Below are 22,237 nucleotides of genomic sequence, written 5' to 3'. Positions count from 1 at the left end.
TGTCTTTCTTAAGCTTTTATATGCTTAAGAAAGAAATGCTTTTTATATTTCCCAATTACCTTACTGCTTGCCAGTGCTCTTTTTTGACTTCTTTTATAACTGACTACTCACTCTGACAAGCAGAGCTCTGCATGTAACACCATAAATTGTTAATAATACAGGAAGTAAATATACTGCTGTCTAAAGTAATTCTGACCTACATTAGCTACATTAAAAAGATTACATGAAAAATAACATATGATGAGCTACAGAGAAAACAAAAGTTGGGGTTTTTTTGTTTGTTTTCAAGGAAAAACATTAACTTTCTAACAGGACAGACTTCAGAAAACTCCACAAGCAAAATACGTGACAGATTATTCATAAAAGTCCAACTGCAGGATGAGAATTTCATTAATCAAAGAAGCTCTGTCAGACATGCCTGGCTATACATGAGACAAAAAAGGCAAGCTCCTATACAGTAGGCAAAGAAATATTTCACATTCTTTTTTACTTTTCCTCACTGATTTCACTTTTAATGAAGAAAAATGAGAAGTATCATCATCGTCAAAAGCCAGAATTATCTGATGAAGATGTAGGCATTAGAGAAGGTGCTGGAAAACGTCAGTTTTCTTGAGAGACAGAGACATCTCTTTGTGTCATTGCCTCAAATCTACTTCAGCTGTCTCTGCATCAGTGCCAGTTTATGGCAGAGAAACTAAAATCATAGCAGGATAGACGAAAAGTCATTGGCCTTTCTCCATATCTGCGGCAATACCAGCTTAGAGTTTGTACTTCTAACAACAATAAAATCTAGTAACTAATCTCAAGAAACAAACATCACCCCACCATCACTGGTGAAAACAGCAATCACTTTTGTATCCCAACTGTCCAAGAGTTACCTTTAACAACAATTCAATTACTTCTGTATGAACAAGACCATGCACTGGCTCTCCATTGATATGAGTAATCAGGTCTCCAGCTTTTAAACCTGCTTGGTAAGCTGCACCTCCTTCTTCCACATTCTGAAAAAGACAGAGGAAGAGAATATACACAAAATAAACTCCAGATCAGTTGGCAATGAAGAAACTTACAGATACTAAGTTACATAAAGGAAGGAAAGAAGCAAAATATGTCCAGCTCTTTCACCATCCCCTACTTACTAAAACTTTATATTTAGGTGGGGCCTGGAATGGTTTCAAAGCTCACTGAAACACTGCTGGTTGCTACTGGTAGTAAGCTAGCTCTGTAAAATAGGGAGTTTTCACGCATGATAAGAAGGAGTGGTTCACTACCCACTGCAAAATTTCAGAACTGAGTGAAGATTTTTAGCATCTGACAAGGAGAAACACTAATGTAATTAAGGTAATGGTCACATGCAGTACTCTAATCACAATAAAAATTAACTCTACCATATGGTTAAGGATTGTTTCCGTTTGGCTCAAATTCACCAGGCTTCCCATTAGAGGGGCTGGTGCAGCACAAAAGTGACAAAGGACCAAAACAAACTGAACTGAAAAGTATTTTGAAGGTGATTTAAATAATTTATTATATTTTTAATGAGTTTTTTAAGTCATGAAGACACTACTGAAGCCTACATTGCTAACAGAGCTAAACAACAAACCTACAATACTTTGAAAAAACCCCCAAGGTTTTACTGCAAGGTACCATTTTTCCCTTCCTTTCACTGGTGTGATGTTACACCAGTGGCAAGAAATCTTTTTTTTTTTAATTTATTCCATTACCCACCAAATGTACCCAATTTTCCAGATTCAATGTTCTTGATGGATTAATAGGTCTAAACGGTAAACAATATGAATATAAAACGAGTAACACACTACATTAGCACTACTACTTCAGAATCTACAATACGTATTTAAAGCAGTGTCCAAAACTTAAAGTCTTTTGATAAATTTGTAATAACTTTTTAGGGTAGTTGAAATAATTTATATACACACACTATTTATGTATGTGTAATTTATAAAATATATAAAATCATAGTTTTTTATCAACATAAATGATTAAATAAATGCATATATATGTACATAAGTATATAATTGTTTTACAATTAAGGAGGCTGACAACCAAAGAAATGCAAAAGCTGCTGTCTTTTCCTTTAGCCTCTCTCCCACTGTGTAGTGCAGAGAGGATGAAAAATACATGATTTATTCAAGACAGTCAATCTTCTTCCTGTGCCATACAAACTTCAAAGGTATTCCAAATGATCTGCACATTTCTACACAACAGAAAGTCAGTGCTTGAGATCAGCTTACTTGTGTCGAGTAAAATACTGCTGACTTTCATGAATCCCTTAATTGATGCAGTTTAATAAACTCCACCTATTTTTCAACAATTTCTGTTTACAGTCTCCTAGATTTGCAGATCCTGGCCCCAATCAAAGAAGGTCTGCACCAACCCTTTGGTTTTCTAAGCCACAGTACTCTGAACTCGAGACACTATTTTTCAAAACTGACAAACTTGCCAAAAGTCAAAGTGAAGTTGCAGAAGTTCAACACCACATGTAGGTAATGCTTCTACCAAAGATGGCTCGTTGTCATCCCTACAGGCAACACTGCTCTTGTGTACAGGCAGAATTTAATTCTAAGAGAAACTGCTTGGCATATCATTGTAATTTACACAGTAACTGTCAACAGAGAGATACCACGGGTACAAAAAAGCAAATCCATCATTACAGTATTCTGTGGCCATGTATCAGCAAGAAAACATGTATTATCTTACCCAAACAATGTGGTGCACAGTGTAGATATCGCTGTCACCCACGTAAACCCTGATTGCTCGGATGGTGAAGCCGTACTTTTTTCCTGAACTGTGAATTACAATCGGCTGATGAGGACTTGCAGCAGCAATTGATGAATCACGACTGGGAGATGAATCTCGGGATGATGACAAGTCAGATGATAGGGAATGAGGAGACATAGGACTTCCCAAAGGAGAGACACCAAACACATCTGGAAAAAAAAAATCTGCCTATTAGAGTACATTCTGAGCACACACAAATTTTGTTTAGCTTGATGACATCTTGGTGCTAAAACATATCATTGTCTTTGTATAAACAACCTCTCCTCCTCCTCCCTCCCCTGGTGTGCATACTAGTGAATAAGAAGTTCAACAACCAGATATTAGAACTTAATTCTTTTCCCTGGAGTGTAAACTGTATTGTTTAATGCAAGGGTTAATTTGTTAGATATAAACTGCTTTTCTTTGTGCACAGGAAACACACTCATTGCTAACTTTTCAAGAACAATTCTCAGCCTTTACGTAACAAACACTGATGAAAACAAAATCAGAGTAAGATAGCAGATGTTATTATGAGTACACCCAAAATCATTCCCCAAGACATTCAGCAGTGCTTAATAAATTGCTAGCTGTTTTCTTGGTTTCAGTTATACATAGAAACAGATAAAAGACTACTGCAATTAAATCACAATATCTACTTGGTACCTAGGGCAGTAACTCAATGTTTGTACCAAGGCTGCATTGCTACATTCTGCTACATCATGTAAGACAACAAGAGTTTCTTGCAACAATACCAATTCCAACTTCATTTTATTTTATTGTTTTGAATGCACTATGTGCTCATGCTTGTGCAAATGTGAATACAATTGCAGCAGTTTGGACTTCAGTTCTGAACGCCAAGAAAGCAAAGTACCAATCCTTCATGTGAAAACACTCAGTATTACTGTTACACATCCATTTACTTACAGCATTATTTCTAGCTCCAAGTTTTGAGCTCTTGATACAAGTCAGTGTAGTACAAGTAGGAGCCTACATGCTATTTCTATTTTGTGACACTGCTGTCCTGTTTATCAGCTTTTCTTATGGGGGATGAGAGGGAACTAGCCATGTGCTCCTTTAACAAACATCTCTTTTTGTGAGCTAGTTAAAACTTAATCTGCAACCCTACTGTCAGATGGACCAAGGACTGAAGTTGCATCCTGCTGTGCACGCACAAGGTCAAACAAAGCAGTCACCACTATTTTTGCCTGTCAGAGAAGGGCCCTCAGCTGTAGTGTGAGCACTATAACTTGCTGACAAGATTGAGCCATCTAGTCATGCAAGAGAAACAAAAAAGAGTGACACAGAATCTATTTTGGACTATACTAAATCGTGCATTTGCATCATAAGCCTTCATAACATTGCATAAATCATTAACATTTCAACTGAAAGTATTTACCTCCTGGGATCATGAGGGACAAAGCACTTGCAGAAAGGGACTTTGTGACTTTTCCAGAGATCTTCTTTTTCTCTGTGCTTTCCAATCGCTGTCGAGCCATGTGAGATGCAACTTCACCAGCTGGCTTTGAGGAGTTATCTGTACTGTCCACACTCTCACTTCTTCCATTTACTTGATCCAAGTGTTCAGAGAAACTGCCAACTGTACAAAGAAGGGATAAAGACAGTGAGGGAAAACTGAATATCCTTTTGCTAATGGACCACAGAAAAAAATAAATTACTCTTAAGTGTAACTGGTTAAGTGTAAGAAGAGGATCACATGGTCTGAGTTATCACTGCAACTGCTGTGTTAATGCCAGCACCACTACATGGGGCCTGGGGGATATTAAGCAAGACTTGGGATACAGCACAATCAGTGTCAAGGTTTCAGACAAGGTAAGGAGATGGATGACCCTGAGGAAAATTTTTTCTCTCCAGAAACAGAAAGGAGGGAGGGGGAGGAAAATGTGGACTACATGGGAAATCAAGGGTTTGGGAATAGAAGGGTGAATATTGAAAAAACTCAGTGAGGTACAAAAGAGAAATAAGCTGAAGACTGGTAGATAAGACACTAAGGCCCTGGAGCCTACTGAAATGCAACAAGTACTTCAGCAGGTAGATGATGCATAAAGCATATAAATTAATTAAGTAGAGAATGGTTTGCAACATTTCCTCCTAGATTTGTAATGACCAAAGTGACTTCCACAAGTCAAAGAAAATCCTCTCAACTCTGAAAGGTGTACATCATAGAGACGTCTTAAATAAAAACATACAATACATAGTACAGAGTGTTAGAAAGCAACAGAATCCATGATGATCAAACATCACAAACCTCAGTGAGGAAAGATGCAAAAAAAAATGCTTCAGGTGCTCAAGGGATCTATCACAGGAGAATGCTGCAAAATCCTGGTCAACTGTTTGTAGATGGATTCCTTGTGGAACAGGGGCATATGATACCCCTGGAAAGATTGGACAGCCCAGGGTTGCTGAGGAAAAACACCTGAACTGGCCCCTGGCTGCAGGCAAGCCTCGAAAGCACCCGGCTGCAGGCAGCCCTGAAAGTCCTTGGCAAAGCAATACACTGGTCGGCTCCCCCCAGATTAGAGGCCGTCTAGAGGGACTGGGCGTGAATCTTTGCAAAAGTAGATATAAGCTTGTATAGGTAAACAGTAAAGGGGAGAACGATGCTCAAATCGTATCGGTGTATGTGTCGTTACTCTGGCCAGCTCTCCAGCACTCAGTCCCTAAAACTGTTTTATTCACTTGCCGCGCAACCCTCTAGAGTCAGTGGGGCGACACCAAATCATGGTGTTTCCAAAGACGTTGACATTTTCCCGTATTTTCATGGAATTTTATTAGCTTAAGCCTGATCCCAAACCAGATCCCTGTTGTGATAGCTGTTTTTAAAACTAGTTCTGAAATACATGTCTTCTAAATCTATGAATGCTACTGCCAAAAGAAGGTGGCCTGCAACTGTTTGTAGTATCATCAGTCAAGACACCCCCTGCAAATTACCTGATAGTGTGGAGCTGCTGATTGTACTTGCTGGAGTGGTTACTTCAGGTTCGTCTTGCACTATTTCATCGCTCACAAATGCAGACTTTTCCTGTTCCTCCTGGAGCCCCCCTGAGCTGGTGGAATCATCGTGTTCTCCTTCGGCTGACACGGACAATTTTGGAAGCAAACCAGAACTGCGTTGCGGCCGGCTACTCTCAGTCTCAGACGAGATGGACGTAGATATTTGTTGTCTGCATGAAAAATAAGCAAACCTCATGCAGTTACTGAAATGAGGAGGCCTGCTATCTGGCAAGCAGGATGTAGACAACTTGCAGTACAGCCTTCTACTTACATTTCAGAATATTCTGAACTCCAGCTTAAAGATTCCACAGAAGGCAATGTTACAGTTTTTGTTTTGTCTCCTGCATCTTCCTTTTCTTCACCTTGAATTTGAGTGACTCGATCTATACTACTAAAAACCTATTACAGAAAAGACCCCCCACAAAAAAATTGAGTCATCACTGACATATTTGATATAAAAATATGATATGCAGGATCTACAGTTCTACAATTCTAAATGCTTATAGAGTATTTCAGATTGCAAACTTCAAACCTCTTGAACCTTTTCAAATTTCCAGTAGTTTGTGTTCTTAAAATGATTTCTTGGTTCCTCATGTAGGGGTACACAAATACAGCCTCTTCTCATTATGAATGTATCAGTTTTCTCCTCATTTCACAGTGTGAACCAAGACAGTAAAAACTAAACCAATAGCTCTGGGTGTTCTCTTCCATTATTTCCTGCCAATTCATCTTCCACTCTATTTCCTGAGCACGTCCACTCTGCTCCTACTACAGCTCTTTGATCAGCGATAATTAGCTCTCATCTCAACTACTAGAGTATACTACCTTTTGGGCAGTTTTACCTTCAATTCAGAGCATGCAGATCACTCCCTCAGATCTGCATTTCTCCATGACTGGAACACATGCTATTACCTTGCTTTTTCCTTTAGTCTAATGTCATTAAATTAATAGCCAGCACATGGTAGTACCATAATCTTTGTTATGCTATCACCTGCAAGATACCCAGGACACAACTGGAGCCACATGAAAACCATATATAAGGAAACCAATTTAAAGAACATGTATTAGCATTTAACAGAACACCTCCCTGACACTTTCTGTTATGCTATCATGGGTCTTCTACAGAAAACAACATAATATTTATATAATTTTCCATTAGTATCTTAGAGATTCAAGAAGTAACTTTTCTACACAATCTTCCCATATTTTGATTTAATGGTGTTCATTGTATTCTTGCTCAACTTCAGTTAACTTCATAGTTTCTTGAGAAAACGAGGCCCTATATATCTCTTCTATATTTAACACTTCCAAAATTTGCAGAAGTAGAACAATACATACTAAGATTACAGAAATTTTTACTTACTTTTGAAAATCTGTGTGAACATGAGGAAAACTGTCTTATCTCTAAATTAAAATCTTCATCATTGGTATCATCTTCTTCCTCAGTTTCCATATGGTGGTATTTCTCAGAACGAGCTACAGACAAGGGAAATAAAGATCTGAACTTACCAGGAAGAATGGATACCAAGCTTTAACATTATATAAAAACCTAGTTTTATTCTTAAGATTATTTCTGCTGAAACGTCAATTCACCAATGAAACTGCAAGCTGCCAGCGATTCTGATAAAGGAGATTTTAAAAGCAGAAAGCAAGAGTCACAGACAGTGATTATTTAAACAAGGTGTTCATCACCTTTATTTAATACTGTAAAACACCTACTGTCAAAATAACTTGTGTCATCTTCAGACTCCAACTGTGGAATAAATTCTGCTTTCTGCCTCAGCAGACTATTCCAATCAAGGCTCCTGAAGAACTGATGCTGCTTTACTTCATAGGCACCACCTGGAGGAGCCAGAGAAAAACACTGAGCAAACTGTATCAAATCCTCTGACATTAAATGAAGTAAACCCCGAGCCAATAATGCAAATAATCATGGAAAGGCATAGTCATCGCTGTACACATGAACACCTACTACCCATTCCCATTAGAATATCCTAAACCTGTCAGAGATACTCCCTGCCCCTGTTTTGTTGTGGCCATTTCTTTTAACAGTTTATTGCTTTATCATCTCCCCCTTGTAAGATTTCTCTTTTTCTGAATCTACTAATTATTATCTGTTAGCTACACATTAGTCAGAATCATCATATGTAGTTATGAAATACAAACATGTGCACTAGGTAAGTACAAGTTATCAAGTAATGCGGAATGATTCTTAATAGTTCCTCAATAGAAATCCGATTGCTGACTTAAGAGATCCTTTCAGTGCTTTATGGCAGTAATACAAAATTCTATAGGAAATACCCTATCATTTATCTTATTTATTACTACCTGCTTGTTTAATGTGCGTTAAATGATTACACTAGTTTCAAGTTAAAAAACAACTGTAAGAACAAAATTAAATACTGGAAATTTTCTCCTGGGAAGGTGGATGACGATGTCATTAATGAACATACATCTGACTCTAAAACCTGAACAAGTAACCAGCAGCAACAAGACCTGCTGCCAGCTTGGTTGTATTGGGTTTATGTGGCATGGTTTTGGCAGTGGGGAGGCTACAGGGGTGGCTTCCGTGAGAAGCTGCCAGAAGGTTCCTCTGTATTCAGCAGAGCTAATGCCAGCTGGCTGCAAGATGGACTCACTGTCAACCCATCAGCATTATCTGGGATAATGTATTTAAGAAGGGGAAAGACTGCTGCTCAACAGCAGCCAGAAGAGAGGACTGAGAACAGGTGAGAACAACTCTGCAGACATCAAAGTCACTGCAGAAGGAGCTCCAGGCACTAGAGCTGAGGTTCCCCTGCAGCCCATGGTGCAGACCATGGTGAGGCAGCTGTGCCCCTGCAGCCCATGGAGAACCACAGCGGAGGAGGGATCCCCCTGCAGCCCATGCAGGACACCACGGTGGAGCAGGTGGATGCCTGAAGGAGACTGTGATCCCATGCAAAAGCCTGTGCTGCAGCAGGCCCCTGACAGGACCTGTGGCCCTGTGCAGAGAGGAGCCCAAGATGGAGAAGGTTTGCTGGCAGAACTTGTGACTCCACAGGGGACCCATGCTGGAGCACTCTGTTCCTGAAGACTGCACCACATGGAAGGGACCCACACGGGACCAGGGCAAGAGTGTAGGCAGGAAGGAGCAGCAGGGGCAGCATGTGATGCACTGACAACAAACTGCATTTGCCGTCCTCCCATGCTGCTTGGAAGGAGGAAGTAAAGCAGTAGTGTTAATTAGTAATAAATTAAATTAACTTCCTTGAGTTTAGTATGCCTTGCCACGATAGCAGCTCCCTGTCCTTATCTCAACCCAAGAACCTTTGGCATATTTTTGCCTCCCATCCAGCTGAGGAGGGAGGTACAGAGCATTTGATGGGTACCTAGTGGTCAGCCAAGGCCAACTCAGCACATGGATACAGCATATATACTTCTCTGTATCAAGGCTACGGAGAGAAAAAATGGTATCTCTGGGACTGGTTTCTAAGTTGGTGTTAAGATTTCTAGACTGGGTTCTTTGCTTTTCATACTGCACCAGGGAAAAATTCAAAGAAGCCAAATCTTCCCAAAGGAGACCAAAATCACATCTCATCATAAGTCACCAGCTAAGCAGTGAGTATTTCTCTGAGCACAGTAATGGGATATCACATCAGAATTGTATAATTCTTGATTGGTATGAGACACTTCAAACCCAAGAAATGCTTTTTACTGCTTTTTTCCTTCTTCAAAGTAAGTATAGGACCTATCTCTCTTCTTTCAACTTGCCTTTGCCACTCAGGTCTCCTGAGCAAATAAGCAGTTATGATTTTCATGAAGTGTTACGCAGTTTGCTAATATATATTAAACAGATAGGACTGTCATTTGAAATGCACGGTGGAGCCTGGGATAAACCGTGGTATTTTTCAGTGCCTATGTGGGACCTGTCACACTGCAGCCTCCATTTCTGTTTGCTGACTCTAATAAAGATCCTACAACTTTGTTGTGGTTTCTGAACCCCCTGCTTCAAAGAATTAGTTGTCTTATTTCCTTCTTCAGACTGCCAACTCTTAAAGAGACCAGAGGCTTTAGAGATGTCAGTTCTTAAATGAGCACCACAGGTGCTTGATGTTATGGCACTGACCATTCACCATGATGTTATGGCACTAACCATGAGTTAAGCCAGCCTCATCCCACCCAATTCACGTTCTCCACCAACTGCAGAGCAACAGACACAGAATTTCCAATCCACTTCTGATCCAGCCTCTGACAGGGCAACAGTCTTGAATTAACACTGTGTTTCACCAGGAAAAAGCATCCCAGCAATGAAACACCAATGCCTGGAAAGAGTGTACTTAAAACAAGGGAATAAAACTAGTTGCAGATTTTCATTTTGCCTTCAGCAGTGGTGCCCTCTGCAGCGGATGAAGCAGGCAGCAAGTGGAGAAGCTACTGGGGCATGACATCTTCCTCACTCATAACTTGTTCAACATGGAGCAAGGGACAGCAATGAACTTTGCTGGATGCCACTTAGTCCAGACCATCAGTTACCGAAGTCTAAGGGTTACTCACACAGATCCCAGATATTCAGGCTGTGAGGGACATACAGTTCATTAATATCAGTCACATCATCATGCCTTCCCGAGGGAAGACATGTCATTTGGGACCATGTCAGTAGTGCTCAGGGTCTGGGTTATAAGCACATTTCTCCCAAGCAGCTGTGATAAGGTCAGTTATGAACTGATTCCTAAAGCTTCTTTTAATTAGACCTAAAAATATGTAGCACAATTAGACTCAGTTCTGTGAGGAGTTTTCCAAATACTCTCATGCTGACTCAACCTGCCACTTGGTTTCCTCAGCATCCCAAATGTGCTTCTGTCCATGGCATATGAGGTTCACTGCAAATAAGACTGTACCTTTATATTTGGGCTCTTTCATGTAGGAGGCTCTTTTTAGCTGTGTTTACCCAGTGCTTTGCCTAAAGGGATAGCAGTCAGGAACTAGGGTTCCCATACGCTAACACTTAAAAATCATACGCAATATTCTTCATTACCGCCTCTCACAGAAACTCCCAAATAAATCCCGGTCCATCAATCAACAAAAAACTCTACTACATAAACGCACAGAAGTGCTTTCATTAGCCTATGCAGGCTCACTGGTCTTAATACTTCCTTAACACTCACAGTTTTAAATCTCTTTCATACAAGGCAGTAGTGCTTGATGAATGAGAATGACTTTTCACCACACAACCTCAGACAGTCATTTCTGAATAAGCAATTTGAGTACTCATCACCCACCCCAACACCTGGAGGAAATTATCTGCCAGGCTAAGACACTTCCGAAAAACGAAGTTGTGTCTTGATTCCCCTTCTAGATTTCTGTATTCGGTCATTTAATACTGCATTCATGAAGAAACCCCATTCACTGGCTAACAGGGTATTTGAGAAATTTCTGTTATAATTATCAAATTAGGAGAAAAGTAAATGCAAATGAGCACATGTAAGTCTCATAAAAAGCCAGGACAGACAGCAACATATTAAGTTCATATTACTGGTCTGAATCTATAAATTATCATGACATGCTGTCATACTGTGTGTCATGACAGATGTTTCCAAAGCAAAACAAATAGGTGAAAGCTCCCAATGCTGAATACAGAAGCTATTTCTAAAACATTAACAATTTAAAATTAGTGCCTCCTAACCTGTTCCCAGTCTTTCCAAAGGATTCTGCCTAAGTAGCAGAGTAATCAGATCCTGGGCATCTGGAGGTGGTGCTTCATCCTTTTCAGGCCAGTTGATTTCATCTAAAAAAAAAAAAAAAAAAGTTGTTTGATGTTGCTGAAGTCTGATCCCAGCACAAACTGTATGAATGCTCTTATAGTGACCTACCAGCAAAGCAGAGTTAGAGCAACTTTTTCAACTTACTCTTCTGCATACCAATTACTTCCAATTTTTATACTCTCTATACAGACTACATAAACATATTATGTTCCCATTTCCTTCAGAAGTCCTCTTTAACACAAAACTGTGTTTAGCAGCAGAATACAGAATGCTTGCCTCATGGAAAACTTTCAAAATATTAGCACAACTTCTGTGCTCTCTCTTCCCCCACCAAATCAAGGTTAAAATTGTAGTTATGTTCCATGGAAACTATTGCTAAGATGGACACTGCTGACCTGACCCGGCAGGTGCTGCTCACATCTGTTTTCCTTCTCTAATGCCAGTAGACGCCCTGAAGTCATTACTCCCATGACTAAGGGTCAAGGTGTCAGACTGTGCTCTGGAGACATACATGACAATGGAGCTTTTCTCCAAGAGTCTCATACTTCCATACTGCCTCACTTTACTGACTCTTAAGCTACTATGGCTTTAGCACTTCATGGCAAGCTGGACTTAAACCGTGCAATCAAGACAAGATACATTGCATATGAACATGAACTTTCTAACAGCCTACACACAGAAAGTTTTGCCTGATTTTTAGTGGAAGCTGCCTCCACAGTGCAGGTTTAGACAAAACTCTGCCCAAGTTTCTTGGGAGGTACAAGGATTTGGGCATCAGAGAAAAAGAACATTTGGAGCTCCGGAAATACAGAAAGCTGTTAAGGATTTTATTGTCATTTTATGATCTAGACTTCTTCAACAAAATAATTGTAACTGGAGCAATAATCATCAGAAGCTTCACACAGGTTTAACCTTTGTATTTCAGAGATTAAGGAAACTTATTGATATAAACAGACATGCAGTGTAACCTGGTTCTGGAGCAGTATTTTAAATTCTTATGACTTTAGGTATCTAAGTTTACACTGAGGCCTCTCACAGCTGTCCTTGCAGCTTGAGGGCAGGAAAGGCAAACTACATGCGAAGAAGGAGGCAGCAAGATTTTAAAGTAAAATTTTAAGGAGAATGTTCATTCTGCTCACGGAAACTAGTGAAAGATCTAGGCTACAGTTTGGTTCTTTAATATGGCTTTTACAGTCAAATACAAGGGGATAGTTTATTTTAGCATAGGAAACATCCAACTAGAGTTCTTCTAGAGTTCTTCATTCAACTAGAATTCTTCTTATTTCAGTAAGTAAAGATATTTAAAATAGAAGAGAAGCAACTGACAAATCAAGATCAAAACATGAAATTCAGCTGACCAATAGTCTTGAAAGGTGAGTGGGAATAGATCAGGTTTACAAATAGACTTCTACAAATAATTTCTGTATGATAAATTGACACATTCAAACAGATAAAGATAATTACAAAAGTATCAGCTAGATTGTAACACATGACAATATGTTTTACAAAAGGTAAAATTAATGCCACATGCAAAATAAAGCCTGAAGTACAAATTTTGTCATTAGGACTATTCCCTCCTCTTCTCCCAGTCAGAGAGTATAAGGATAAAAACACAGGTGCATGTGTCTGGAAATGCAATAAAAACATGAGTTATTTCCATGTTTGCCTGCCTACAGCTTCCACTGCAGTTTAAATCTGATTTGGAAAATAAAGCATGAATATGCATTGCAGCCATGAGGCACCCAGAAAACAGACAGCATTTGCTGCTTGTGTTAATTAAACAGTTGATTCTTCTTGCCACTCAGGCATCAGTACCACATCAGAAAACAACATGGTTATAAATCCATGAACACACAGAATGTCACAAGCATTTTAATACAGTTTACAAACAAGTCTGGCTTTCAGCTTCAGAGATAGATGATGACAGAGTGTCTCCTTAAGTACAAAAGGGGATTTCTTGCATTCTCAGAGAATGAGGAACCAGAGGTGCGTTCTTAGCTACTGGACCTTTTAAGCAGACCATAAAACAGACTGGGAAATACTTAGTAACAGAGGTGCCATTTTGTTAACCTTGTGTCATAAATAGTGACTCTCTACATCTATGCACCTGGGAAATTTATGGAAACAGCAGGTAGGATAGTAAACAATTCTGTTTAATTATCATTCAGTTTTGTCACAAGACGCGTAACAATACTTAGGGTCAGTTTGCAGGTTAAGATCTAAAAGGTTATTGAATTTTGAATGGAAGAACAGCTGCTACAGAAATAACATTACACTCCAACAATCACCACTGAAATCATTAACAATCTGTGAATTGAATTAGTTTCCTTCTTTTTCTCATTATTTATTATTTGGGAGACATTTGTTTTAGAGTTTTATTACATCTTTGTAATTTCTTTATTGTGCCATGAGGCATTTTCCCATTTTCACAATTTTATTTTAACTGTTTCTTCTCTGGTATAATTTCTTTACCAAAGACAGAAAACACTATTGCATAGTGGCACTACTTTTTTAATAACATGGCTTCTCTCTTCCAAACAGTGCAGCTTAACTCCTGTACTCTGTATCAATTAATTTCTGTGCTTAGCAACAATATACAGTAAGATCAGTTTTTAATCTAAATTTATTGTTACTGCTTTGATAGCAAATTGTGCAGTCTATCAGTAAAGTTGTAATATATTTACTATTAACAGAAATAGAATCCTTTTTGGTTTTTTTTTAGTGATGATCCTCACCACTGATCACTTGTCCAAAGAGCTCTTCTGGTGTATCTCCAAAGAATGGCACACATCCAACAAGAAATTCATACAGAATAATTCCCATAGCCCACCAGTCCACTGGTTTTCCATAACCCTGTCTCAGTATCACTTCAGGAGCTATGTATTCAGGTGTACCACAGACCTGAAAGAAAGAAAACACGCACAATGGTAAAACAAGTCTTACTGTGCTATGTCACATTATTTATAATTCCTGAAATGTAAATGAATGTGAAAACATGGAAAAAATGGAATTCAGTTGGGTTTAATCTGCTGAGTATGCATGACAACTAATGTTTTTAGAACAACCTATCTACATTAAGAGGCATCATAGTAAACATTTGGGTATCTCTCATGCAAAGGACAGTTTGTGCTTTGTACACGGGAGTCCAGCATGGCAAGTATTTTCTTTAACTTAAAACCTATCATTATCTTTATATGAAAGTTGTGATGGTTTTATCTTAAGTAACTTTTACAGTGAACAGATTGTGAGCAACGGTAATGAGGCATGCTTAAAGGGAAATGGGCCATAGCAAAGATTTTAGCACCCTTGGTTGTGCAACACATAATGAGCTCCACAAGTACTCTGCTGAGATTTCTGAATTCTTCATAAAACAGTTTTCCATTTGTCTCTCACACATTCACTTGCACACAATTAGGTTGTTCATCTTACTAATAGATCCTAATGTAGAAAGGAAAAAGCCTAGAATAATCTTCAAAGTACTTGACATACTCCATTGGAGCACCAATGCAGAAATAACTACGGTTTATTCAGTATTATAGTATGCTCTCCTGGAAAAACATTACTTCATGTGAACACTCAGTGTAGAAATGAAAAAGGCTGTTTCTTACTTGTTTGTCGAGGAATTCTCTGGCATCTTTCTCAATGTGACCCTCGTACAGATTGGTAGTCAAACTCATAAGCCCCACTTTTGACAGGCCGAAGTCTGTAAGCTTTATATGGCCCATGGATGTTACCAACAGACTGAAAAATAGAAAGATTTTAAGTCACTGTGACATCATTCAACATTATGTGCTTATCATTGTTAGTACTATTACAACTATTGTATTTAGAGGAAGATGGTTCATTAGCACTGTAAAATTATAAATACAGCTTAAAAAGTAACTGGTACAGAATAAACAGGTTAAAAATCTTGTATTTGTTACTATTATTATCAGAAGTAAACAAACTTTTAATGTGCAACTGCACAACATCTCATAGAACTATACAAGTCTTGAGAGCTGAGCACTAGAAGCTTTGAAGAAACAATTATCATCTGAAAGACCTAAAACAGAATACATATCATTTTTGAAGTGAGGTGAGCATTTTCAGTCTGTAACAAGCTGGATCAGTCATGCATTTGGAAAAAATCTCAGGGTATTAAGTTAGTAACTAATACTATACTGTCCTAAGGTATCATGCTATGAAGATATTGTCAATTAACACCCATGACTTAAATTCTTCTTCTTTTTTCTTATTGTGAAACAGGAAGATGATGAATGGAGTTGCAACAGCCATACTTTGTATTTCAGCTACTTGCTGTAATGTTAATTTACTTATATAGGAGCAACACTGTATTTTCAAATATTGAAATTAAACACCCTAACCCCCTCAAAAAACAAAATAACCCCCAAAAATCATGCAACAGGAGATATTTCCACATCTGGTCAATCTTGTCTTCAAACATGCAAATATCTGCAAGTTGATGATATTTTGTATTAAACAGTGGTTTAAGTATGTAAACCACTTACATATACACTTCAAAAAGAACTTTTGAAAAAACTTTTCCTTAATGACTAAAATGTGTTCCCCTTCCTTCTAACCAGAAGAGTAAATACTTTTTCCTTTTTAGATACTCTGATAGCCTGTTCCATCTTAAACAGAAGCTGAAAATTCTTAACAGCTCTTTTGGGAAAAAAAAGGCATTTTCTGTAACTGCAAGTAATGAAAATTCAAATATTGTGAAGGAATTGTGAATCTACATAACATTTACCAAAAAAAAAAAATTCAAAGCAAGTTTAAACCTTCCACACTTTATCTAAAAATTTCAAACTCCTCTTTCAGTTATATTCTTTGTACATACTTGTCAGGTTTCAAATCCCTATGCACAATTCCATAATTATGAAGGTATTCCAAGGCCAGAACAGTCTCTGCAAAGTACATCCTTGCCATGTCTACAGGTAAGGGACCCATATTCTTCATCAAAGTAGCACAGTCTCCACCTGTGAAACAGGACAAATGTTACAGATGACTCTATAAATTGTGAGTTGTATCAGTATAATCCATACATGATGCAGAAAGGGACAGAAACTGCAGTAATGAATTTTTATTTTCTAGTCAGATGATTCAACTGAACATGTAACCCCCTCAAATACTATATCGGAAGTAGTGTAAAGCAGGGAGAGAGCACAACAAGGATTCAATTGAAAACCAATAAAGTATGTACTGCTACTAGGAGAAAACAAACAAACAATAAAATAAACAGGGGGGCTAGGGGGTGGTGGAAGCCCACAGAACCATACATGGGTATCTCTTTAGTACTGCTTCTGTCCACTGTTCTCCTTCAGCATCAGCACCTTTTGAAAACTGTCTCCTCTCTCCTCTTTCTTTGTAAAAAACAATTACTACAAATCCCCCAACACTTGCTAATGAAAATTTCACCTCCAGAAAAAAGCAAACATTTCCACATGAACTTTGAATGCTAGCACACTTTCGATTACAATCTATAAGGAATTTACTCTAAGAGCAGTTATTTCCCATTATAGCTGGAACACAAGTGTTTTACAAGCTGTTTACTGGGAGATAATGACTGGTGAAATAAAAGAACCACCTTGCTGTTGGGTCTGGTTGCTAAATCTGAATTGCAAGAGTATGGAGGAGACACAGGGGGCCCCTTCTAATTCAAGTACCATATGGGTTATTTTTCTTTTGTGGTGTAAGGAAATTCTCTTCTTCCTCTATAAAACAGAAGAGCAATTTTACCTTCTACATATTCCATGACCATGCATAAATGACGTCTTGTTTCAAAGGAGCAGTACATGCTGACAACAAATGGATTTTCTGCAAATGTCAGGATATCACGCTCAACAAAGGCCTGTTGGATCTGGTTTCGGAGGATGAGATTCTGCTTATTAATTTTCTTCATGGCAAATCTTTGTCTGGTTTCTTTGTGTCTCACAAAATAAACCGCACTGAAAAGTTCAAATGGGAGAGAAAAAGAAAGAAGTCTGATTAACTGCTAAAAATGCATTTTTTTTTAAACTGTATATATGTTATACAAAAGACTTGTTTTCAATTCAGTGTAGTCCTCCACATTAAAGAATGGTTACAAATCTCATTTTTTAAAAAAAACAGGATGAATCTCAGTCAACATAAATTAGTACTCAAACTAAAACAAACAACTCTCTTGCCCTTCCCTCTCCCTCCCTCCCAATCAAACAACAGATACAACAGCAAATGCTTTCAGCCCAGGCAGATTTCAGGCATCCCATCAACAAAGGATTACATACAAAATCCAGCTATGGCACAGTGTTATAAATCATTGTGACAAATGCTTATTCTTTAGGTGTGCTGTAGGGAAATTATGACTCAGACTCAGTCCAGGGTATCTTAAAACATATCCTAGGTCTTGTATGAAGCTTGCTTAGAAGTTGCTCAAAGGGGTGGCTCCCTCACGACCAGGCGCAAAATCTCCTGCTCCTGTTCAGTCTCTGACATCAGCACTGATCCGCATCAGAGGAAGGTCACCAGTCGGTAACCCGAAACAAAGATCACTGCGTTAACTACGTAGTAGTATGCGACTATGGTGTACCGTGACATGCAGAATTTCCACTGGGGTGTTGGGTACAAGGTTTCCTTTAAATTTGGTTAGGTAAAGTCAAGGCAGTGAGGGAAGCAAAGGAAAAGAAAACCTCACTTGGGCAAGTCTTCTCTCTTTCAGGGCTAAGGAGAAGGAATTACCCTGCTGTGAAACACTGACAAGGACTTTAAAGGACTTTATTGCTGCATTTCTCAAAATCCCTTGAGGCAAATCCTGAAAATTTTTGCCTTGTTTGAAATCTCCTTTGTACCATTTAATGCTTATACCTTCTCCAGTACATAATTACCACACTGTTTATGGAAAGAAAGCACTTACAGGAGAATTGGGGGGGGTGGGGGGGGAAATGGGATTCAGTTACGAAGTTTTTTTCATTCAATCAATTGGCCCATCAGGTCCAACTATCAGCATACACTTGTTTGTATAAACACAAAAAGTAACACTTGCCTTACTATTTCTATAAAGATCTTCACACAGCTACCAAAGTTATAGGTACTGGAAAAAGTCAGTACTTCTTTCTTTTGTGAAGGAAATCTTTCTAGACAGCACAGTTTCTCTTACTGATTCTGAAAGCTTTCATTAATCCCTCATTCTTGTCTGAGCATGGGGCAGATAAAAGACATTACACAACTATGAAAGCAGGTAAAAACTACCTTGGGGCAAAACCCCATGACAAACCCCACCCTTTGTGCCTCCTAACTAAGTCTCACTCCCTTCTGCCCCTCCCAAGCTGGAACACAGACTGAGTTACTCACCTCCAGTACTCCTCCCTGCTGACTTCATGCCTTTTGTCCTGTACTTCTTCCTACTGCTCCCCTCAGAGTCACTTCTCTCTCCAACTCTTACTCTTATAACCCTTTCCCTTGTTTTTCTTTCCCTTGCATTTTGGTTTTCCTCTCTCATTTGTTGCTTTCTCCTGTCAGTTTCAAAATCTCCTGTAATATCTTTTCTTTTACTTGTTTAAGTCTCTTTCTGCATTCCTGGCATGTAAAAAATTAAAGCCTGAAGCCTCCATCCTTCAAAAAAAACGTAGTTACTTGCATGAACTAAGGACTGACTGAGGATTTGGCATACAAATATTTCTCTAGTTTTAAAATGGACAGTGTGCCAAGATGGACTCTTAAAAGGTAAACAGAAACCAGAGCGTATTAATAAATCCTTCTTTCAGATCATACACATCTGTAAAATCATTACTAACATATTTGAAAATGATTAAACAGTAAGTTCCAAGGACTATCTAGTCCAGTAAATATCTGGGACATGCTGTTATGTTTTCCCAGCTGTCTAAACTGCACCTTCAGTCTTAAAATCACAGGCAGGTAACTTTCCACTAGGATTCTGTTATTTCTCAGAAAAAAAGCTGTTTACATCAAATGTACCAGACTCACGAGACAACTGCAACACAACAGTCTCTCCTGCTTTTACAAATACATACACTGTTTATGCTATACAATGTGCTTTCAAATGATCTTCAACGTACAAAAACGTCTTAACATCCCTCACATCCTCATGTCACACTAACCCCAGCAAGCAACATTTATGCTTCATGAAGAAAACTATACCCCAGCCAGCAGCATGTCGACCATCAAATGGTGCCCATGATCTTCAGTATATTATAAAGACAATTTCAAATTTAAGATTCTGTGACACAAAAGCACAGTAGGAAGAGAACCCAGACTGTCCTGCCGATCCACTGAATGACAGTAGCATGCCCTGTCACCCTGCAAAGCCACAACCAGAGTGGTACTGCTGCATCCTCCTATTGTCTGAAATGAAGAATTTGATTTCCTATCTCCCCTCAGCTTTCTGTTCTCATAACAGAGCAACAAGAGCTTCCAAAGCATCCTCTGATTTCACTATGCGAATTTCAACAGGTATGCAAATGCTCTGTATTTTACTGATGCTGTAGCTCAACACAGCAAAAAAGCTTACTTTTCAAGGAAAGTTAAGAACATTCATAAAAAACAAAGAACATTCATTTGGCAATGTCCAAACATTATCTTATTTCACTTACAACATGAATCTCAGTCTGAAAAGGTATCTCTGTAATACCTGTAGTTAGGCTCAATTATAAAACACTGCAAAAGTGGTAAGATGACAAAAGCATGCTAAAGTATTTAACTGGGTTCCTGAATTAGTCCAACTTAAATATCATGCCATCTATCACTTCAATCGTATAGTCATGCTTCCTGTTTTTTGTCTAAATTGAAAGATCTCTGATTACCAAAATAATCCACATAGAATGGTTTCAGGCCTGGTTTACAGCTCTCCAATAACTCTAACTTTTAGAGCCATTTTACAATCTAATCTACATTCAGGACTTAAGGCTGACCTGATTTTCTCATCTGTCAAAGGACCTTGAACTCCTTGTGGAGACACAGGTATTGTACTCACTGCTTAAAAATTATACCTGCTGACAAGGAACTTTGTTGCATTTTTACAAGCCATTTCCTGAGAAGAGACTGCTAAATTCTGTTCTGCCCTGGAATTATGTCTGATGTTGTCTCCAGTGAAGAGAAGCTACTGGTGAGGCTGTGGCTTATATTATTTGGTGAAGTTTATAGATAGTTACTTAAGATTAGAATTTAAAAGCAGCACTGCACCACCTCTGAACGAGGCAATGCCTGTGACCAGATCAGAGTTACTTGGTTAAAGCACTGAAGCTCTTGGACAATGCACCCAGCCTTCTCCCTGCAATATTTCAGACTTTTCCTAGTGTGCCTAGAAGGAAATGAGAAGCTGGCCACATGACAAAGAGAACATGATGACTTTGATACTTCTCTTACAATTGGTACTAGTCCTGCTTGTTCTAATATGTCATCAATTTTGAATAATAAAACCAACTCTCCATACCTAACAGCACCAATACCTTCTACCTTTACAGCAGCTAGTAAACACAGATTCAAAATGACAAAACGGCAGTCCAAAATTCTGATGGGTAAACTGTCTTTTGCTACTTTAGTGAACCTAGAAAGTCACACTTCCGCCTGTCCCCTTCCACTTCTGAATCAGTGGCCACTAGGCTGATGATGAATTAACCTGACTGATGGTGTTTTATTCTACAGCTGGTAACTTTCTTAATCCTGTTCCAAATACAACTATACATGACCAAGTACTGTCAACAGAGTGGAGATAGGACAGAACGAGTACTCGCGAGTTACATGCAGCAGCTGCTCAAGACACACTGCTTCCGAGTTTTTAAATTTATCAAGCAACACCATTAGCCAGTATGTCATGTACATACTGACATTACTATCCCTGCAAAAGTAAAAGCATTCCAGGCATGAGCAAAAGTCGTATCATGCATTTGCTTTAAACTGATACAGTTATACATTGAAGAGATAGTGAACCAATATTACTTGCTTCCCTGAAATTAAATGTAATTTTTATTTTCTTGAACTGTTTCAGGAAACCAACTTGATGCTTACTTGAAGACTATTACCTGCTACCTACGTCTCACAAGCTGGAATATGGAAAAAATGTTGTGACTGCAGTAAAAATTTAAAATTTGGAAAATACGAAAAGTTTGGTCTGGCTGTAAAAAGTCAGCCATTAATGACTTGGCCAGAATCCTACATATTCACTGATTTGCAGCTTGTTAACTTCCTGTATATTCCCAGCCATTCCCAAAAGCCTCATTTACTCATCTACTACACCTCATGTACTACACAGTCATTTAATTGCACTACAAATGAGTTTACCCAATCAATTAAAAGCAGAGAACTGCTAAGATATTTACTCAAACCTTCACAAAACCAATAGTTTATATTTAAACTCATCAAATTTAACATATATGACAAATCTCTGCTACAGCATGCCAAGACCAACAACTAACCTGTCAAGTAATCAATCAAAGCTTTTCAATTCACTGATAAAGGCAAAAACACCACAGCAAAGGAAAAGAATGTTACAGGGTTTTCTTTAATTAGTTCAGATTTAAACCCTCCATTACAGCCTCAGAATAAGTAAAATAATACAACAGCATACTGCAGCTTTAGTAAGCCAGAGCATAAAATATGCCCACTGACATATTTTAGAGAATCAATCAACAAAGCACAGGCAGAATTCACATATACTTAAGATTATTTTAAAAAACTAATGGCCTGGAAAAACATAGGAAGGAAAATACAAT

The 22,237-nt window shown here is 38.5% G+C and overlaps 1 protein-coding gene across 8 annotated transcripts in view; it reads right to left on the bottom strand.

Annotated features, from left to right (window-relative positions):
• Positions 1-22,237, bottom strand: part of MAST4 (microtubule associated serine/threonine kinase family member 4) — a 289,105-nt gene that overhangs the window by 8,966 nt on the left and 257,902 nt on the right. For all 8 annotated transcript variants that reach the window (XM_069000723.1, XM_069000726.1, XM_069000725.1 and 5 more), the window contains 12 exons: positions 17,271-17,479; positions 16,372-16,510; positions 15,140-15,272; positions 14,267-14,432; positions 11,453-11,554; positions 7,507-7,629; positions 7,151-7,263; positions 6,059-6,186; positions 5,725-5,957; positions 4,172-4,372; positions 2,716-2,945; positions 879-1,001 (listed from right to left, as the gene is read on the bottom strand). In XM_069000723.1, the coding sequence (XP_068856824.1) occupies positions 879-1,001; positions 2,716-2,945; positions 4,172-4,372; positions 5,725-5,957; positions 6,059-6,186; positions 7,151-7,263; positions 7,507-7,629; positions 11,453-11,554; positions 14,267-14,432; positions 15,140-15,272; positions 16,372-16,510; positions 17,271-17,479 (1,900 nt within the window). The remainder of the gene's footprint in view (positions 1-878; positions 1,002-2,715; positions 2,946-4,171; positions 4,373-5,724; positions 5,958-6,058; positions 6,187-7,150; positions 7,264-7,506; positions 7,630-11,452; positions 11,555-14,266; positions 14,433-15,139; positions 15,273-16,371; positions 16,511-17,270; positions 17,480-22,237) is intronic.

Source organism: Aphelocoma coerulescens, assembly GCF_041296385.1.
Source record: "Aphelocoma coerulescens isolate FSJ_1873_10779 chromosome Z unlocalized genomic scaffold, UR_Acoe_1.0 ChrZ, whole genome shotgun sequence".
Taxonomy (NCBI): domain Eukaryota; kingdom Metazoa; phylum Chordata; class Aves; order Passeriformes; family Corvidae; genus Aphelocoma; species Aphelocoma coerulescens.
Note: the sequence above shows the minus strand (reverse complement) of the source record. Positions and strands in the feature narration are given on the sequence as shown.